We start from the raw sequence: 19540 nt of genomic DNA, 5'->3' as shown, positions 1-19540 counted from the left end.
GCTTTTTACCACTAGCCAAGACTAACATGCCACAGGTGGGGTTATTTCTGGGAAGGGGAGATGTAATTATTGTCAAAATGCATCAACTTGACTGAACCCTCAAAAGGAAGATTTGATTTGTCTGTTCAGGGGCTGTTGCTTAGGAAGCTTTTTTAGTTGAATGTTGGGAGCTGAACTATGTTACTTGTTTTAATGTCTCAGCATTTGTTCACTTGATAGCTCTCTTCATCTAGTTGGATAGCTTTGGTTCTGCCACCCACCACTATTTGGTTGGTTGGTTTGTTTGTTTTTGAGTCAGGGTTTCTCTGTTGCCCTGGCTGTCCTGGAACTCTTTCTGTAGACCAGGCTAGCCTTGAATTCAACAGATCTACCTGCCTCTCTCTCTTTCCTTCCCTCCCCCTCCTCCCTCCCTCCCCTACTCCCTCTCCCTCCCTCCCTTCCTCTCCCTCTCCTCTCCCTCACTGCCCCCCCCTTTCTGCCTCTTTCTGCCATTCAGTTCATTCAGATCTTGCATTTACTTAATTCATAACAATTTAATCTAAATGATAAACTGTTGTAATTTGGGGGGGGGTATGAGCTTCTTTAGCTCAGTGTGGCATTGATCTCACTGAGGGTGACCTTAAACTTCTATCCTCCTTTCTTTACCTTCCCACTGGTATTGGGATTACACTAATGTGCTGTGGCACTCTCTGTTCTCTTCTTTTGTTTTCTACTGTATTTTGATTTCCTTTGAGGCATAAGTTGCAACTTGGAACTATGGATTAATACTTGTATCATCACCATTGTCACCAGATGTCTCCAAGAGGGTAGGCTGTGTATCAGTATGGTTCAGTTATTTTCTAGCTGTCCATAGCATGCCTAACCTGATACACTGTACATGTGAAACAAATATTGTTTGCTGTTATCAATGAATGTTTTCCTTTTTTTTTTTTTTTGTTTTTTGAGACAGGGTTTCTCTGTGAAGCCCTGGCTGCCTTGGAACTCACTTTGTAGACCAAGCTGGCCTCGAACTCAGAAATCCGCCTGCCTCTGCCTCCCAAGTGCTGGGATTAAAGGCGTGTGCCACCACGCCCAGCGAATGTTTTCCTTTTATAGAGATAATACTGAACTGTTTCATTTTATTCAAAATAATAGATTACCATGCTAGGCAAAGCACACATTTGAGAATTAGAGCCTAATTTTGATATACTTTAAGAAAATGTCCTATAGAAATGTTAAGAAAAATTATTGTGCCTTTGATCACAGTGTGCCTCTGCATGTATAGTTAGGTTTAAATGTGTAGTTAATGTCTAAAATAGTTACGTACAGGTCTAAAGTACAGCTTACTGGCACATCACATGTTTAGTATGCTTAAAGCACCAAGCCAGTCCTTAGCAAAAAAAAAAAAAAAAAATCAATGAAATTTGTATATTTCTTTTTACAGGTGAGGATGCATGTTCTGAAATCTTAAACCATGAGTCTAGCACTCAATGATCTGCTCATTTGCTGCCGGCAGTTAGAGCATGACAGAGCTACAGAAAGAAGGGTAATATAGTATTTGAAGTTGTTTTTCTTGAAGCAAATGTGTGATAGGTAACATAGTATGTTATTATTATTATTATGTTTTTTTATTTTCAGAAAGAAGTGGATAAATTTAAGCGCCTGATTCAGGATCCTGAAACAGTTCAACATTTAGATAGGCATTCTGATTCCAAACAAGGAAAATATCTGAATTGGGATGCTGTTTTCAGGTATCCTCTTTGAACTTGTGTTTCTTTTTCTGTTTTGTGATGCCATTTTACTCTTTAATTTTGTTTGCTGTATATCATTATGTGTTACATAGGAAGTTGACCCTTAGTGGTTATCTGAAAGTTTTAAAAACATACATAACACTGGAAGGTTTATGTCATTTCTTTGATAGAATATTTTAGATGTATATCCTGTAACAACAAGAAAGATGCATCAGGGTGCTGGCGAGATGGCTCGGAGGGTAAGAGCACTGACTGCTCTTCCTAAGGTCCTGGCTCACAACTACCTGTAATGAGATCTGACACCCTCTTCTGGCATGTCTGAAGACAGCTACAGTGTACTTATGTATAAAATAAATAAATCTATGGGCCGGAGCTAGCAGGGATGAGCTAGTGGGGCCGACCAGAGTGAGCAGAGGTTCTAAAAATTCAATTCCCAACAACCTCATGAAGGCTCACAACCATCTGTTCAGTTATAGTGTACCCATATACATAAAGTAAATAAATAATAACTAAATTGTTTTAAGAAAACAAGAGGCATCATAGGATTCCTGTCATACTGCTTTCTTGAGGCTGAGGCAGGAGGCCAGGCCAGTCTGGCTTTCATAGTGAGTTCTTGTCCTATCTGGTCTATATAGGGAAACTCTGTCTCAAATAGAGCAAAAACAACATGAGGATTCTGTTCATTTTTACTATAAGAATCTGTTTCAAATTTGTTTTAAACATAAGTTACAGTAGCTGGGCGATGGTAGCACTCTGGAGATGAGGTGGGCAAATCTCTGAATTCTAGGCCTGCCTGAGCCATAAAAGTTCCAGGACAGCCAGGGCTAACAGATCTTGTCTCAAATCAACAAAAAAGTAAGTTATAATATAAGTTTATCATTTTATTATTGCTGATTATAAGTATCTGGCATTAGCTTGGTATAATCATTCCACCCTGGATCATGACATCATTTTGCGCCCTATAAACACATGCAATTATAAATCGTCAGTTTACAATAAAACTTTTAAAAATTAAAAAGAGAAAAATACTAGCCAGGCGGTGGTGGTGCACACCTTTAATCCCAGCACTTCGGAGGCAGAGGCAGAGGCAGAGGCAGAGGCAGAGGCAGAGGCAGAGGCAGGCGGATTTCCAGCCTGGTCTACAAAGTGAGTTCCAGGGCAGCCAGGGCTACACAGAGAAACCCTGTCTTTAAAAAAAAAAAAAAAAGTTTAAAAATTTACTTTTTTGTGGCAGACTTGATACGTGTCTATATTGAAACTAAATTTTCAACCATAAGTTCATTTATAATTAAAAACAGATATTGTAAGACTTGTTGGGGAAAGAAAAAGGGCTTTATAAAAAATATTATTTATTTATGTGCTTCTGTAGACATTGGATATCCTTAAACTAGAGTTATATAGAGGTTGTAAGCTCTCCTCCATGGATGCTGGGTAGTGAACCCTGGTCCTTTGGAAGAGCAGGTGAGGACCCTTGACCATCTAACAGCCCCCAAACATTTTAAATTCATGTAGAATTTGACCTGAAGCTGGTTCATTGGTATATATGACACCTATAACCTTGGCTCTTGGGAAGGTGATAGAGGAAGATAATGCCCATGGGTGGGTGTACAATTACTGTTATCTGTTTTTACAAGCTGATTAGATAGGCTAGATGTGCAACCATTCCTGACCAGCTTTCAGTACTTTATAAGCAGCTTTCATTTAAAAACTAGAAATATAATAAACTGCTCATAATGTAAGGAAAGTTGAACAAGAGATTGTTTCATGTGTCTGGTTGGTACAACAGTGTGGTTTAAAAGATGTTTTGGGGGAAGATACACAGGAGTTTTTGAAGTGATAAAAGTATAAGCATTAATGAGGATATGATTTATTTTTCCTTGAAGGTTTTTACAGAAGTACATTCAAAAAGAAATGGAAAGTCTGAGAACAGCAAAATCAAATGTATCAGCCACCACACAGAGCTCCAGACAGAAGAAGATGCAAGAGATCAGCAGTTTGGTCAGATACTTCATCAAATGTGCAAACAAAAGTAAGTAACCTTGGCTGCGTGTGGTGGCACACACTGCTGTGGTGGCGCACACCTTTAGTCCCAGCACTCAAAAGGCAGAGGCAGGTGGATCTATAGCCTAGCCTGGACTATAGAGTGAGTTCCAGGACAGCCAGGGCTACACAGAGAAACCCTGCCTCAAAAAACCCAAAGCAACAAAAAACGTAAACAACATCATGTATTACACACAAATGCTTCAGGAGTTAGCGTAGCATAAATTTGATCTTAATACAGTAGCATAAAAATTAAGTTCTCCTTGAAATTCCTAGCATTACACTGGCTTTTCATATAGTAGGTCCAAAATTTAGAGTAATTTAGCATAAAATGTTTAATCTCAGAAGTGGAAAGATTAAAAATTAATGTTTCAGTTCCCCATTCTTGTATTCCCTCTACGTGTTTTTATACATCAGCAGAAGTGCAGTCTTAAGGAGGCTGAATAACTTTAAGGGTATAAATTGCTGTCAGGCCAGTGAGATGGCTTGCCAGGTAAAGAATCTTTGCCAGTGCCGGGCGTGGTGGCGCACGCCTTTAATCCCAGCACTCGGGAGGCAGAGGCAGGCGGATTTCTGAGTTCGAGGCCAGCCTGGTCTACAAAGTGAGTTCCAGGACAGCCAGGGCTACACAGAGAAACCCTGTCTCGAAAAACCAAAAAAAAAAAAAAAGAATCTTTGCCAGCAAGCCTGGTGGCCTCCGTTTGAGCCCAAGAACCGAAACGATGGAGAAAACCAACGCTTCCAAGTTGTCCTATGACCCCTACACAGGCACCAAGGCATGGCTGATTTAGTGCACGTGTGAGCATGTGAGTGCACACAAAGTAAATACTCAGAAAATGTGTAAAAAAAAACATTGTTTTTAAAGTTTACTTTCATCGATTACTGCTCTTTTTATTTTTAAAGATTTTTTTGTTTTATATATGTGAGCACACTGTCACTGTCTTCCAACACATCAGAATAGGGCATCAGATCCCATTACAGATGGTTGTGAGCCACCCTGTGGTTGCTGGGAACTGAACTCAGGACCTCTGGAAGAGCAGTCAGTGAGTGCTCTCAACCGTGGAGCCATCTCTCCATCTCCTTTTTTTTTTTTTTTTTAAGGTTTGCTTATTTATGTGTATGAGTGGTTCTGTCTGCATGTATGTAAATACACTACATATTCCAGTTCTTGAAGAAGTCAGGAGAATCCTCTGGAACTGGGTAGTTACATGTGAGTGCTGGGAACCAAACCCAGATCCTCTGCAAGAGCATCAAATGCTCTTAACCAGTAAGCCATATCTCCACCCCTCTAGCTGCATAAATTATACACAGAAAACCTGGTATTTATTTCCACATGATATCATTTGATGTATTTGAAAATAACCATAGCATTCCTGAGTGATCTTTCCCTAAATTAAATGGACCTAATTCCTTCAGCTCATTGACATAGTTTTAATTTCACTTTCTCTTTAATATTCTTGAGTTTGTTATTTCTTAAAGAGTGGCATCAGTCTTGTAGTATTATCTAGTTGGTACAGCCTACAGCATATTTGTTTCAGTTTTGTTTTTTGAAATAGGGTCTTTCAGTGTAGCCCAGGTTGGCCTCAGATATGTGATCCTGGTGCCTCATATCTTCTTCAGTTCCTGGATTGCAAATATGTGCCCCCATGCTGGCTCTGTACTTACTCATTCATTCATTCATTTTCGTGCTCACGCATATATGTGGTGGGTGCACACGGGTATTTTGGTAAATGGGAGGTCTGCTTGTGTTTTGGAGGTTGCTAAATAGTCCAGGTTTTCTGGTCAACAAGCCCCTGAGTCCTGTCTTTTTTGTGCTAGGATTACAAGTGCATGCCACAATGCTCAACTTTTTTATGTAGGGTCTGGCAGGTCAAATGTAGGTCCTCATCCTTGTAAGGTAAGCATTTTACCAACTAAGCTATCACCCCAGCATTTATTCTTTACATTTATTATTTTGAGATAACACTAGCCTCTTGTAGTCAAATTTAGTCTATTTACTTGTTTTTTTTTTTTAAATGTTATTTTTGTTTGTTCTTTTGCAATGGTAGGTACAAAAACCCATGGTTTATGCATGCTGGGCAGTACTGTGCTACTGAGTTTTAATCTCGACTGAGAGAATTAGGAAATAAAAACATAAATTTTAAAACAATTGTGTTTGGCAGAGAAAGAGAATGTTCTGGGCAAAAGGAGACAGAAAATTAAGATTTCATCTTAATATTTATGAAGTTAACTTTATTTATTGTCTATTGTTGGTCTTGGGCATTTGTGGTAAATTATTCCTTTCCAAAATCTGACAGTACAACAAATACTGTATATAAAAAAGTATTTCAGAAACTGTGGGAGAGATAGCCAAGGACTATAGAAAAGGATCATGCAGACGTGGGCATTGTCATGGGTCACACGCCCGGAATCATAAGCCATGAGTGAAAGCTGCTATTTATACTGTGATAGCATTGCGTACTTACCATAGCCTGACCCTCCTGAGTGTAGCCAGTCTCATCATTAAGAAAATGCTAATCTAACACATTTTACTTATGCATATTGAGTTTCATCCTACCTGTAGTTCAATTTCAAAATGAAGTCAGTACTGAAGAAACCATGGTCTTTTAGTTTCGATGTCAGTATGATTTTATAAAAAGCAAGCCAGTAAGGAATATCCCTCCATGGCCTCTGCATCAGCTCCTGCTTCCTGATCTGCTTGAGTTCCAGTCCTGACCTCCTTTGGTGATGAACAGCAGTGTGGAAGTGTAAGCTGAAAAAACCCTTTTCTCCCCAACTTGCTTTTTGGTCATGATGTTTGTGCAGGAATAGAAACCCTGACTAAGACAAATTGGAAACTACAAAATAAACATTTTAATTTCTGTAGCCTTGGCTATAGCCTTTACCTGGAGTTACAGGCTGACACACCCTAAAGGTAAACTTAAACCCTGCCCTCCCTTTTCTTTAGATAGGGTTTCCTTGTGGCCCAAGATGGTCACTTTTATTTTTTAAGATTTATATATTTATGTGTACACTATAGCTGTCTTCAGACACTCCAGAAGAGGGTGTCAGATCTCATTACGGATGGTTGTGAGCCACCATGTGGTTGCTGGGATTTGACTCAGGACCTCTGGAAGAGCAGTCAGTGCTCTTAACCACTGGGCCATCTCTCCAGCCCCACCAAGATGGTCTTAAACTTACTTACTGTATAGTGAAGAATGATACCTTAACCAGAATCTTGCCCTAACCAAGGACTATTTGGATTATTGGTGTGTAATACTGTTCCTGGCATAATTTTGTTTTTAAATGTAATTTTGTGATCTTTAAAAATATACATTTAGGGGTGGGGGAGATTACACTGGCTGCCTTTCCGGAAGACTTGGATTTGATTCTTAGCACCCACATGGGAGCTCTCAACCATGTATAAATTCAGTCCTTAAAGATCTGGAGCCTTCTTCTGATTTCTGAGGCACTGCATGCATGCAGTGCACAGACATACATGGAAGCAAAACACCCATGCACATACCCATTTTAGAAGAACATTTATTAGCAATGAATTTTCAGAATCTAAACTATTGTGCTGTTAAAACTTCAGCCTTTTCTATATGTATGCTATTTGTCTTCTGTTTAGATGTAATGGAAATAATCTTGCTTTTTAGAGTAGCTAGGCTATTCTTAATAGAATATTTCAAGATTATTTTAATAAATTTATTCATAAAGCTGCTCAGTGACTTAGAATCCTTTTAATTCCAGTGCCACAAATTGTGAGTTCAGTATAAAAATTAATCTATTTTTGCTGTATTTTTAGAGGTTGGTAAATTTAATCTTTAATGGTGCTATCTAGCAAATGTTTTCTTTTTCTTTAACTTTCTGGGTCATATATTATCCATTGCAGATACTCATTTCTTGTCATTTACAGTATTAAATGCAGAAATGTGATTGTGTTCCAGTTAAACTTTATTAACAAAATGGCCAACCAGTTGAATTTTACTTAGGGGCTACCCTGTTGAGAGAAACTATGAGAGTGAGTTAAGAGAAACTTGCTGAATGGAATCACTTAAAGAAGTTGGCACTTAGCTGGGCGTGGTGGTGCACGCCTTTAATCCCAGCACTTTGGAGGCAGAGGCAGGTGGATTTCTGAGTTCGAGGCCAGCCTGGTCTACAAAGTGAGTTCCAGGACAGCCAGGGCTACACAGAGAAACCCTGTCTCGAAAAACAAAACAACAAAAAAAGTTGGCACTCTGAAGGAGTCTTTATTTTTATGATCTATACATTTTTACTATTTTGTTTTATTTTTAAATAGGAGCACCCAGGCTAAAATGTCAAGACCTCTTGAATTATGTCATGGATACAGTGAAAGACTCATCTAATGGTCTAACGTATGGAGCTGACTGTAGCAACATACTACTCAAAGACATTCTTTCTGTGAGAAAATACTGGTGTGAAGTATCTCAGCAACAGTGGCTAGGTATGTTTTGAAGCCTGTGATTTTTTCCCCCCCTTATAAGATGAAATTTCAACAATAAAAGCAGTCTATATCCCACAGACGACTCAGAGTTTAATATTATATTGATGAAATTATATCATTGTAGTTTCAGAGCCTTCATTTTCTTCCTTTTCAAGTAACATCTTGCTATATATCCCATTCTGGCCTTCAACTTGTAATCCTCTGCATTGGTCTGTTAAGGCTGGAATTATAAATATGGACTACCATGCCCAGTTCTTAATTTTCATTTATTATGTACTTTGAAAAGCATTAAGACAAGCTGGTGAGATGGCTCAGTGGGTAAGAGCACTTACTGCTCTTCCAAAGGTCCTGAGTTCAAATCCCAGCAACCATATGGTGGCTTACAACCACTCGTAATGAAATCTGATGCCCTCTTCTGGTGTGTCTGAAGACAGCTACAGTGTACTTATTTATAATAATAAATAAATCTTTGGGCGAAAGCGAGCAGGGACTGAGCGAGCAGGGTTGACTGAAGCGAGCAAAGATCCAAAATTTAATTCCCAACAACTACATGAAGGCTCACAACCATCTGTACAGCTACAGTGTACTCACATACATTAAATAGATAAATACATCTTTTTTTTTAAAAAAGTATTAAGTCACATTGTTTATAGTAGGTGTTTACCACTAGAACTGGAATTACAGATTTCAAAGATTACTGCTCTGTTTTCAAATATTCAGCCGTCCAGTGACTGAGAAAAATAGTCAGCTAAAAATTACCATGCCATTCACTCTCTCCAGGCTTGTTTACAGTGTGTACACAGAACAGCGATACCTTAACTGAGCCATAAATAAAGGAGGAAACCAAAAGAGAGATGTCACAGAGGTTGAAAGCAAGGGTTCTGAGTTAAAAGGGTTGTGGTAGATACTTTAAATGTCAGAGGAAGGATAACGTGCAAAAGTATTCACTGTGTTAGGCAGAGGTAGATATTAGGTAACTAGTAAGGGAATGAAAATCAAATGCGTTAAAATATCTTTTACTCATTGACTTACTAGATATTCAAAGTACTATTCTTTTTAAATTTCTATTTCCAGACTGTTCACTGCTGTGATACAAAATTATTTCTTCCACCTGGCATCCTGGTCTGAGCACTTGAGAGAGTTGTTATTAAATCCTAATCCCAAATCACTGAAAGTATCACTTCTCGGATCATTGTGATGCAGTGTAGCTTAAGGCCTCACCAGAGTCAAACCTGCTTCTATAGCATTTCAGCACTACACTTCAGTCAGGGCATTAAACCGAAGCACACACAGGTCTGAATGCTTCATACCGTTTAGTTCCATTGACACGTGACAGAATTGCTCACATATGGTGTCTGAAGAACCTTACCTTTGGTGATATTTGAGATTTTATCTTTTAAACGCCACAAACAGTTTTCACATATGCAGTTTTACTGTTCATGGAGGAGTGCATACATTGCACCTTCTGTGAAGAAGCAGGATTCTACTCTTCTGAGACTCCTTGAGGTGTCTCGTGCTGTCCTTCATGCCCTCTCTTGAGCATGATGGATTCTGAAAATGTGGACCATTCCCCTCGAGAAACATGAAGCTTGATGTGCTATAATGAGAAGCAATGGCAGTGTTGGCCCTTGCTCTTTCTTTTCTGTCAGTAAAAGAGAAAATTGTTAAAGAGGATTCTTCCACTTCAGTATGTGTGCATGAGCATTTTTACCATGCTGTGGCTATCTGATACATTGCAAACATGTTAACATAATTGATAGAGTTTTATGAACTCTTATTACACAGTATGATTAAAACTACAATGTTTGATTTATTTGTATTGGCCATATCTCTTGTTTGATACCCAATTTTAAGCCAATTTTATCCACTTTTGCAGAAGCATGACATGAGCAATTCAAAAGGAAGATAAAGACAGTTGATATTCTTCCCTGTCTCTATCTTCTAGTGGGGATAAAGTCTTTTGCCACTAGCTTACTTTTCATTAAGTCTGGAACAATTCTCAATAGATTATACTGCATATCGCTGACTCTTGTTACTGTTTTTCACCTAAACTACTTTCTTCAAGGGTGTATTGTGTAGTGAATCACTTGAGAGAGTCATTGCCTTCCTTCAAACAAAGAATGGTTTTGCTTTTAGCCTTATTTATAAAAGGGCTACTATTTTCATTTGGGTGAACCATCCCTCTTCATGATGCTGTTGAGATTGGGGACCTCATGCAAAGATGGAAGTATTCTGCTTACCGTTACTGCTGTGAGGAATAAACTTTCCTTTTTTCTTTTTTGAGCAAGAACCTTATGTCCTTTACTAAAAATCCAAGAAACTGTCCTGTTGTTGTTAGGTTATATACAAACAGAGCAAACTGTGAAGCCATTCATAAAGGGTGATACTTTCTATACATATTTTAAAAACACCATTGATAGGACACCAAAACTTAGTGACTTTGTTAGTCCTAGCTAAAACAGCATAGGCATGGAGACAGATATTAAGTAGCTTATTTGAGGTTTAAGTACATTAATAAACATTGATGTATTCTATTAAACTCAAGGTTATCTTTAATACTTTTGTCTTGGAGAATTGTAGCATACTTAAGTTGAATTGTGATGTTGAACATAGTTAATTTTTAAAATAATTATCTAATACTTTCTTTTTTCAATTTTTAGAATTGTTTTCACTGTACTTCAGGCTGTATCTCAAGCCATCACAGGACATTAATAGAGTTTTAGTGGCTAGAATAATTCATGCTGTCACCAGAGGATGCTGTTCACAGACTGATGGATTACCTTCAAAGTTTTTAGATCTTTTTTCCAAGGCTATTCAGTATGCCAGGTAATTAGACCACTTGGTTTCATATTGTACCATATTCATATTAGATTTTCTTTCCATCACCATGTTTTAGATTTAATAACTAAATAATACTACCTTTTCAACAGTGGGTATTCAGTTGCTCACATTTCTGATGGAAAATGTGATTATTCAGAATATTTCTATTTTTCTAAATATTAAGTTTTTATTAATACATAATTATGGATAGTCATGGTTCATTGTGATATTTCAATTTTGTGTGCATCTTGACCTCTGCTTTTTATCCTATTAAAAGCGAAAAAAAAAAAAACCCTTAAAACAGACCAAAGATTTGCAAGTTAGAAACTTGAAGAAAGCAAACAGATGAAACACTTGGAGATAGTGACACAAGGGTCTGAGGAGGCGACTTAGTGGGTACAAACACTTGATGTGTAAGCATGAGGACCTGGGTGTGGCTCCTGAGCAGCCAAATAGAATAGCCAAGGTAACTGGGCAAATTTTTGATCCCTCGCTGAGTTGAAGTTGAAGATAGAGACAGAAAATAATTGGGGTTTGCTAACCACCATTGTTATTCCACAATGGCAAGCTCCTGGTTGAGTGAGAGACCTTGTTTCAAGGGAATAATGTGGAGAAGAGTTGGCCATCCAACATCCTCCTTTAGGTCTCTTCATGCATACATGTATGTGCCTATGTGTGCATACACACTCAATTTTTTGTAAGATAAAAGCGGTGATCTTTTGGGACTAAACCCCCAAAACAGAAGCAAAAGGAAGTAGGTGGGTTTATATAAACTGTAGTTTCTTCCTAGAAAGGAAATGCTGAGCATAGTGAAAAGATACCTTGCCAAATGGGAGAGGCTCTTGCACACTGTGGATCCAACTAAAGACTTAACATCCAGATTATATAACAACTTTATGAAACTTGGGAACAAAAACTATGTTGCTGGGGAGATGGATCAAGGCACATTGTATGAAATTCTCAACAAATAATAAAAAATAGGTTACTTAAAATTTTTTTTAAATGCCCTAGGTAAAAACCTAGGCAAAGGGTAGTGATGCACTTCTGTGACTCCAGGACTGGATGGATATACTATAACCCTAGTACTTGGGAGGCCCTGCATGGCATGATTCTGAGTTTATCGTCATCTTGGTCTGCATCATGAGAAAATAAATGAGAAAAGAAAAATAAATATGCAATCAATTAATTTACGAACACATTCAACTTCCTTAGCTATCAAAGACATGCAAGGAAAGTCCCAGTGAGATAAGTGGTACTGAAGTTAAAAGAGCTGTGTTGCTAGAAGTAAACAGCAGATACTTTGAACAGTCTGGAGACAAGACTTCTCACTGCATTGGTGGGAGTGTCTTTCAAAAGGAACCATTGACTCGTAATAGAACCCGTAGTTTCTTGAAGGATCATTTTGAACCAAATGTTCTTAATGTGTGAACACTTAAGTGACACCCTTTATGTGTGAGCCCTGTGGTCTTTCTCATCTGATAAAAAGGAAAGCTGGATGTTGCTTAAGTAATATCATTCTTTCCATTTTAAGGATAGACGTAGTATATCGAGAGCAAAGTAGTGAGTGGGCCTGGAGACATGGCTCAGAGGTTAAGAGCACTGATCTTCCAGAGGTCCTCAGTTCAATTCCCAGCAACCACATGGTGGCTCACAACCATCTGTAATGGGATCTGGTGTCCTCTTCTGGTGTGTCTGAAGACAGCTGCAGTGTACTTATATAATAATAAAAGAACAAAGTGGTAAAATATTTTGGAAGCATTGGTACACATCTGTAAGGCAAAATTCAGTTCATGTTAAAACATGTATTACTGTAGGTATACAAATAAATTGTGTGTTTTTAGACAGTGGTTTAGTAGCAAAGAGGTTTAACAGGAAAAATTTCTTAGCCCCAAGTGAGAATCAGTGGAGTTTTTTTTAATGGTTAGAAATGTTGTGTTGGGTTTTTTGTTTGTTTATTTTTTTTTTATGGAGAGATTTGAACCCAGGTTATGATTCTGTTTGAATATTAGATTTTATCCTTTTCAACTGTTCCTGTTACACCCAGTTGACCCTATCTTCTGTTGCAGACAAGAAAAGAGCTCTCCTGGCTTAAGTCACATCTTAGCAGCCCTTAACATTTTCCTCAAGTCTCTGGCTGTCAACTTCCGAAAACGGGTGTGTGAAGCAGGAGATGAAATTCTTCCTACCTTACTATATATTTGGACTCAACATAGACTTAATGATTCTTTAAAAGAAGTAATTATTGAACTAATTCAACTGCAGATTTATATCCATCATCCACAAGGAGCCAGAGCTCCTGAAGAAGGTATAAAGGGAATTTTTCCTGATTTGCATATGTTTCATTAAAATAGAAGCTGTCTGAGCGTGGCATCAGTGTTCTGTAGAGGAATGAAGTGTCTCTGGTTAGGAGTGTGACTAGTCCTGAGACGGGTTTCATGCATTCTCTTGGGTCTGAACCAGTGGGAGTAAGTTCTGACTCGCCTTTCCATTGTCAATAAAGTATCAGATGAAAACTAGTGGCATTTCCTGCAGCAGCCACTCACCCGTCACCACTTCCTACTAAGAGGGGCCGTAGGCTGGAGAGCAAGGGGTTTATATAAAGTGGGAGCTTGTTTATCTCCATGTGAGGTAGACTAGCCAAACCTGGTGCCTCACTCTTACACAAGGCTCATTTCCTGGGAGCAGAATAAACAGTAAAGCACTGGTGGTGAATGTCTTGTGCTCCCTGATTGTTTTGCATCCCCCTCCCCCCTTTTTAAACCAAAAATACTATTCTTCATTCTTTAAGAAGTGTATTGAATGAGGTAGTGTTGGCGCATGCCTTTAGTCCCAGCACTTGGGAGGCAGAGACAGGCAGACTTCTGAGTTCGAGGCCAGCCTGGTCTGTAAAATGAGTTCCAGGATAGTCAGCTCTCTACATATTAGCTCTGTCTAGAAAAACAAAACAAAACAAAACCAAAACTGGATTGAGTGACAGTTGACCTCGATGAACTCTCTCGTGGATGGTCTTTGATTATCTTTGGGCTTGTACTAGCCTTTAGACTAAGTTCATCTTGGGTAATAGTGATGATTTTGTTGAGGTGGTCCGAGACATTAAGTCACATCAGCAAGAATGGAGAATAACTGTTGTACCATTCTTTTTTCAGTAGGGATATGTATCAGCTCTTTGAATGTATACATTCAGGTTTATGTAGTTTATGAAACTACTATAAGTCAAAAGAATTGTGACTTCTCAGTTTTGTCTTTCATCTTACTCTAACCAGGATAAAGATGAGGCTGGTTAAAAGGTGATGTAATTTGTTAGTTAACTGCATATTTATGGTTAATTGAAAATTTGACAGGGTTATGAGACTGTCAGAAAAATTCACATAGTTTTAGCCTTCAATATTATGTTTTTATGTTACTTTGTTTGTGAGAAGTAATAACCCTGTAGTTTTCCATGAGGATTGTGTTTACCAGACTCTGCAGACTAGTTCAGCATTTTAAGAGGGGCATAAATTGACTGAAGTGTGACTTGCATGGTGAGATAGCCACTGTAAACGGAGAACAGTGTAAGTGTACTAGTAGAAGGAGCAATGAGGGCAGGGAGGATGGGGTAGGGGTTTCCAGTGGAGGGGAGGGGGGCCTGGAAACGGGAGAACATTTGAAATGTAAATAAAGAAAATATCCAATAAAAAATTCAATCATTGGGCTGGTGAGATGGCTCAGTGGGTAAGAGCACCCGACTGCTCTTCCGGAGGTCCGGAGTTCAAATCCCAGCAACCACATGGTGGCTCACAACCATCCGTAACGAGATCTGACTCCCTCTTCTGGAGTGTCTGAAGACAGCTACAGTGTACTTATATAAATAAATAAATCTTAAAAAAAATTCAATCATTAAAACAGATAGAAGGAGTCATAATAAAAATTATACAGAAGCTGGTCCCATGTGGAAGAAGGGCATGTTATCTTTCTTAAGGCACATCATACATTAGAAAAGGGAAAGTTTTAGATGAGAACGTGAGGACATTTATAACAACCACAGTTACCTGACTATGAAGTGAAGACCACCAGGAAGTGAGTCTTCAAGGATATTGCCCAAAGGGACATTAGTACTGAGTAGACCTCGGACTGGGCTGCCTAAGAAGGTGAGTCATTCTGAGAGCTGGCAGTGCCAATGGCGTTTGAATATAAATATGCTGTGTTTCTGGGTTACAGGTGCTTATGAATCCATGAAATGGAAAAGTATCTTGTACAACTTATATGACTTGCTAGTGAATGAGATAAGTCATATAGGAAGCCGAGGGAAATATTCCTCAGGATCTCGTAATATTGCTGTCAAGGAAAATCTGATTGACCTGATGGCAGATATCTGTTACCAGGTATAGTAGCTGTTGTCACGTTGGAAATTTCCTGTTAACCTTCTCTCTGCTGGATGCTTGTACTTTGCATTATGACAAGTCTATAAAATTACTCTGTATACCTAACAGTTATTTTCAAATTATGTGTATTTGAAACTAACCCTTTTCATTGAAGGATGACTTTTGGACATGTGTCTAGAGCTAGTGGTGACAGTCACCTACAGGGAAGGTGAATGCATCCTAGCCTAATTTTTAAAAAAATCAACTGGGCAGTGGTTGAGAATGCCTTTAATCCCAGTACTCGGGAAGCAGAGACAGGCAGGTCTGTATGAGTTCAAGATCAGCCTGGTCTACAGAGCTAGTTCAGGACAGCCAAGGATACACAAGGAAAACCTGTTTCAGAAAAAAAAAAAATTAGGATATTCATGTAGCATAAAATTCGCGATGATAAATATTTACAATAATTATTATCATTGGTTTGTTCTGAAACCATCACCAAAATCTATTCAAAGCCTTCTGTCATCCCCTATAGAAACTTTAGACCTCTTAGTTTTCATTTATCTTTATTTGTTTCTCTTAGCCACTAATCTACTTCTGTTATCTTTGAATGATTTGTCTGTTTGATACATTTAATAGAAATAGAATCATATGTATGTGGATTTTTGTGCCTAGCTTCATTTATATAGTGTTCCACTGGGTACTATAAATGAGTATTTTATTCTCATATTGCCCAAAGGGACATTAGTACTGAGTAGACCTCGGACTGGGCTGCCTAAGAAGGTGAGTCATTCTGAGAGCTGGCAGTGCCGATGGCGTTTGAATATAAATATGCTGTGTTTCTGGGTTACAGGTGCTTATGAATCCATGAAAGGGAAAAGTATCTTGTACAACTTATATGACTTGCTAGTGAATGAGATAAGTCATATAGGAAGCCGAGGGAAATATTCCTCAGGATCTCGTAATATTGCTGTCAAGGAAAATCTGATTGACCTGAGATTTGATTGACATATTGGTACTTATTTTGCTCTCTTAAATGTTAATATAAATTTAATTTTTATGTAATCTCATGTAATTAAATATAAATTTAAAATTTAATCCTGTTGAAAATACACTATTTGCAGTTTTGGTAAGTGTCCCCAGAAAATAAATGTAGTACCCTACTTATAAATACTTACTAAAAATGTCATTACTGCTATGTAAAAATATTTATCTCTTAATGTCTTTAGATATTTCTATAACTTATTAATAATTATGAGTCCCTATATTTTCAGTTGAGAAGTATTTTTCTCCCCGATGATTCATTTAAAAATTGTAGCAATAAAAAGGTGTTTTTTATTTTGCAGCTTTTTGATGCAGATACCAGATCCGTGGAGATTTCTCAATCTTATGTGACACAAAGGGAATCCACTGATTACAGTGTACCTTGCAAAAGAAGGAAAATAGACGTAGGCTGGGAAGTGATAAAAGATTATCTTCAGAAGTCACAGAGTGATTTTGATCTCGTGCCTTGGTAAAATGTTGTATTTTCTCATTTGGTGTCATTTCAATCATTTCCCCCAGAAAGCCTTCTTTGCTGAGAGTTGTTATTTGACGGTGCCCAGACCTGCTGTTAGTGGCAGGTGAAGTGTGATTGCTGTAGATAATCCCTAAAAGGCTCATCTGCTGTGCTAGACAAGGCTACCTTTTTAGACATGTAGACACGGTTTTTGTGTTTTCCTTTTTCCTAACTCTTATTTTCATTCATATTTAAATGTGCACAATTCCACAATGACAGATTAACTCTGATTAGGATCAGTAGACTGTATTTAGCCAGGCCAGTTTTCTTTGCTGAAAGGGACCAGCTCTAGAAATGTTAACCAGCATGCCTGAAGGTACTTAGAGACTTAACAGATTGTGGGAGGGGGAGGGGGAATATTTTTCACCTTGTTGCTGGAATATGTATGTTATTGAGTTGTGAAGAAAAGCTATATAGACTTTGTTATCTATTGCTTAAGTTTACATTTATTCTATGCAGTTGACAGTTCTACTTCAGATTTTATTTATTCTTTTTGTTCTACTTTATTCTTCTCTGGTGTAGTACACCTTGACTGGAGTTTCCCCTCTCTCCGCTCTTCTCACTTCCTCCTCCCTCCCCTCCCCACAGATCCACTCCTCCGTTCCCTGTAGAAAAGGGCAGGCCTCCCAGAGATACCATCCAAACAGCATGACAACCTACAATAAGACTGAGCACACACCCTCGAATAAAGGCCAGATGAGGCCACCTGGGAGGAGGAAAAGGGTTCCAAAGCAAACAAAATAGTCAGAAAGAACCGCGCTCCCACTTTTAGGAGTCCCACGAGAGCACTAAGTTACACAACCATAAAATGTATGCAGGGGATCCTAGCTCCATAATTACGGCTTCAGTCTCTGAGCCCCTATGATTCTCCTGGGGGTGATGTGCATAATGTTTGGCTGCATCTGCTCCTGTCAGTTGCTGGATAAAGCCTCTCTGATGATCACGGTAGGCTTAGGTCTGCATACAACAGACCTATCACTAGGAATCTTTTCATTGACTCTTTTTTTCTCGTTTCTCTTCAGATTATATAAATCTTCCATGGCTTTAGATTCTTAATCTGTCTATTTAATCAAGAATTACTAGCTGGGTGAAGGTGGTGCTGGCTTTCAACCCCAGCATTTATTTAGGAGGCATAGGCATGTGAGTCTCTGAGTTCAAGGCCAGCCAGGGCTACACAGAGAAACCCTGCCTCATAAAACAACAACAACAACAACAAAAACCCACAAACAAAAAGAATTACTGAATGGCTTTTCTGTGCCACACTTAGCAGTGAATAACATAGGCTCCTTGGTTTTGATTAGCACTCCTTGAGCAGTGGTTCTTAATGTTTCCAATGCTGCAAATCTTTAATACAGTTCTCATGTTGCAGTGACTCCCAACAGAAAATTATTTTTGTTGCTACTTTATAACTGAACTGTAATGTTATGATTGTTATTAATCACAATGTAAATATCTGAAATAGGCAACCCCCGTGAAAGGGTTGTCGACTCCCAAAGGGCTTGTGACCCATAGGTTGAGAACTATTGTTCTGGAATATTCACAGAACATTGTGTTGAATGCTAAATTGGTGTCAAAGACAAGTGTTTCAGTTATATTTTTCTAATATGAAGTATTTTTGGTGCCAAAAGATCAGAAAATGGGTTGTTTTTGAGATTTTATGTAAAGACATAGCTAGCCAGATCGTGTGATTCTTCCTTCTGTAATTGGCAGCAGGGCCTAGTCAGTATCAGCAGTTAATTTACTTAAAAAACAATATTGAAAAGAGTGAAGATGATACTGTAGTTAGGATATAGAAAGGTATAGTATTTGCATCTTTGTTTTCTTTTATGTTGTTAAAGATTGAAAAGAATTCACAGAAATCCTTTTCTTTTTTCCTTTCAGGCTACAGATTACAACCCGATTAATATCAAAATATCCTTCCAGTTTACCTAACTGTGAGCTGTCTCCATTAATACTGATACTGTACCAGCTTCTGCCTCAACAGCGACGTGGAGAACGCATCCCATATGTGTTACGATGCCTTAAGGAAGTTGCCTTATGTCAAGGCAAGAAATCAAACCTGGAAAGCTCTCAGAAGTCAGATTTATTGAAACTATGGATCAAAATTTGGTCTATTACCTTTCGTGGTATAAGTTCTGGACAAACACAAACTGAAAACTTTGGTTTACTTGAGGCCATCATTCAAGGTAGTTTAGTTGAACTTGACAGAGAATTCTGGAAGTTATTTACTGGCTCAGCCTGTAAACCTTCTAGGTAGGTTGTATAATATTTGATTTTACATAAACACACAAATGTATCCTTGATTATTTTTGTAGTTTGTTATTATATCAGCGAAAGATATAATAAATCTTTTGTGTTTTGTTGGCCCAAAATAATCAATAATACTGAGATTTTTTTGTGAAGGACAATTTTAATTTTTTTATTTTTCATATTTTTGAGTTAGGATCTTCCTGTGTAGCCTTGGCTAACGTCTATGATTGGCTGACCTTGCACTTAAGACATAGGCTGCTTATGCTTCCTAGATGCTAGGTTTAAAGATGTGAGCCATGTCCTATCTTTTTATTTTTAAGACCAGTTTTCGGTATAGGATTATAAATTTTAAATTCTT

General features: G+C 38.2%; 1 protein-coding gene across 4 annotated transcripts in view; it reads left to right on the top strand.

Annotated features, from left to right (window-relative positions):
* Positions 1–19540, top strand: part of Atm (ataxia telangiectasia mutated) — a 99707-nt gene that overhangs the window by 1439 nt on the left and 78728 nt on the right. For all 4 annotated transcript variants that reach the window (XR_870525.2, XR_003947767.1, NM_007499.3 and 1 more), the window contains exons 2-10: positions 1424–1525; positions 1618–1730; positions 3614–3759; positions 8053–8217; positions 10878–11043; positions 13104–13342; positions 15235–15398; positions 16721–16887; positions 18814–19185. Coding sequence is in view for 2 of the 4 variants with exons in the window: in NM_007499.3 (NP_031525.3) it covers positions 1454–1525; positions 1618–1730; positions 3614–3759; positions 8053–8217; positions 10878–11043; positions 13104–13342; positions 15235–15398; positions 16721–16887; positions 18814–19185 (1604 nt within the window). In the remaining 2 variants the exon portion in view is untranslated. The remainder of the gene's footprint in view (positions 1–1423; positions 1526–1617; positions 1731–3613; positions 3760–8052; positions 8218–10877; positions 11044–13103; positions 13343–15234; positions 15399–16720; positions 16888–18813; positions 19186–19540) is intronic.

Source organism: Mus musculus, chromosome 9 (assembly GCF_000001635.26).
Source record: "Mus musculus strain C57BL/6J chromosome 9, GRCm38.p6 C57BL/6J".
NCBI classification, from domain to species: domain Eukaryota; kingdom Metazoa; phylum Chordata; class Mammalia; order Rodentia; family Muridae; genus Mus; species Mus musculus.
Note: the sequence above shows the minus strand (reverse complement) of the source record. Positions and strands in the feature narration are given on the sequence as shown.